At 49.1% G+C, this 1,124-nt stretch overlaps 1 protein-coding gene across 6 annotated transcripts in view; it reads left to right on the top strand.

The window, feature by feature from the left end:
* The window catches only part of LOC109840359, a 13,543-nt gene continuing 12,672 nt past the window's right edge, over positions 254–1,124 (top strand). For all 6 annotated transcript variants that reach the window (XM_020408979.1, XM_020408978.1, XM_020408977.1 and 3 more), the window contains exon 1: positions 254–825. In XM_020408979.1, the coding sequence (XP_020264568.1) occupies positions 673–825 (153 nt within the window). In that variant the 5' untranslated portion in view covers positions 254–672. The remainder of the gene's footprint in view (positions 826–1,124) is intronic.

Below are 1,124 nucleotides of genomic sequence, written 5' to 3'. Positions count from 1 at the left end.
AAAAAAGCCCCTAAAAGAAAGAGACAAATGTCCAGTGCGCAAATTAGCACCACGCAGTCGCGTCATCTCGGACAAAGCGCGACGAGGGCCGGCAAACAATAGGGGTTATAACTCCCATCCGCCCGCGGTCAAACCCAGGCACGCCCTCTGTATCCCTCCCGCGTATGTTAGCCCCAACCCTTCCGCGCTTCCGTGCGTCCCTCTATTATTCTATAATTACAAAGACAAAACAAAATCACTACAAAAAGCCCCTCACCCCCTCGATTTTTCTCTCTCCTGCCCAAATTTTCTCTCTCCTGGCGTTCTTCTCTCTTTCTTTTTTCTTGGCCTCAGATCGCGAAATTCGCGACCCAAATCTCTCCCAAATTCCTTCGATTTAGCCGCTAATTTCACTCCTCCTCCTTTCCTTTTTCCCTTCGTTATCGGATCATCCGAATCCGCAGCCTCCGATCCGATCCGAATCTCTTGGAGGGAGAAATTAGGGTTTCGTGTCCCCCATATCTAACTTTAGCCAGCGTGGACGAGCGAAAGCGGGCTGGATCTAGGGTTTGATGAGCTGCAGCAGCTGGTTCAGATTCTAGGGTTTCGATTTGGCGTCGAGGGGAATTGATTGATTGGGGGGAAATAGTTGGAATTGATGGTTCAAACAAGGAGGGAAGATGATGAAGGGATATGCATGGAAGGGGAAGTGAGAACTGGAAGCGGCGGAGGCGGCACATGTGGCCTGTCCCTGCTCCGGGACCACCAGTAGTCGTACGGTCGTCTTCATCATTGTATCCGTCGTCGGATTTTTCGATTCAAGGGTCGGTCGATTCGTTTGTCAAGGTAAAACCACCTCCTTTGATTGATTTTGATCGAGCAGGCGTTTTTGACGTCTGATTGGGGCTTTTTGTTTGGGAAGTCGAAAGGCTGCTCTCTTGATTGCAGTGGGTAGGATTGTGATTGGATTTCGTGTTGGAAGCCTAATTTTGTTTGGGAAGTCGAAAGGCTGCTCTCTTGATTGCAGTGGGTAGGATTGTGATTGGATTTCGTGTTGGAAGCCTAATTTTGTTTGGGAAGTCGAAAGGCTGCTCTCTTGATTGCAGTGGGTAGGATTGTGATTGGATTTCGTGTTGGAAGCCTAA

The sequence above is a fragment of the Asparagus officinalis genome, chromosome 5 (assembly GCF_001876935.1).
Source record: "Asparagus officinalis chromosome 5, Aspof.V1, whole genome shotgun sequence".
Taxonomy (NCBI): domain Eukaryota; kingdom Viridiplantae; phylum Streptophyta; class Magnoliopsida; order Asparagales; family Asparagaceae; genus Asparagus; species Asparagus officinalis.
Note: the sequence above shows the minus strand (reverse complement) of the source record. Positions and strands in the feature narration are given on the sequence as shown.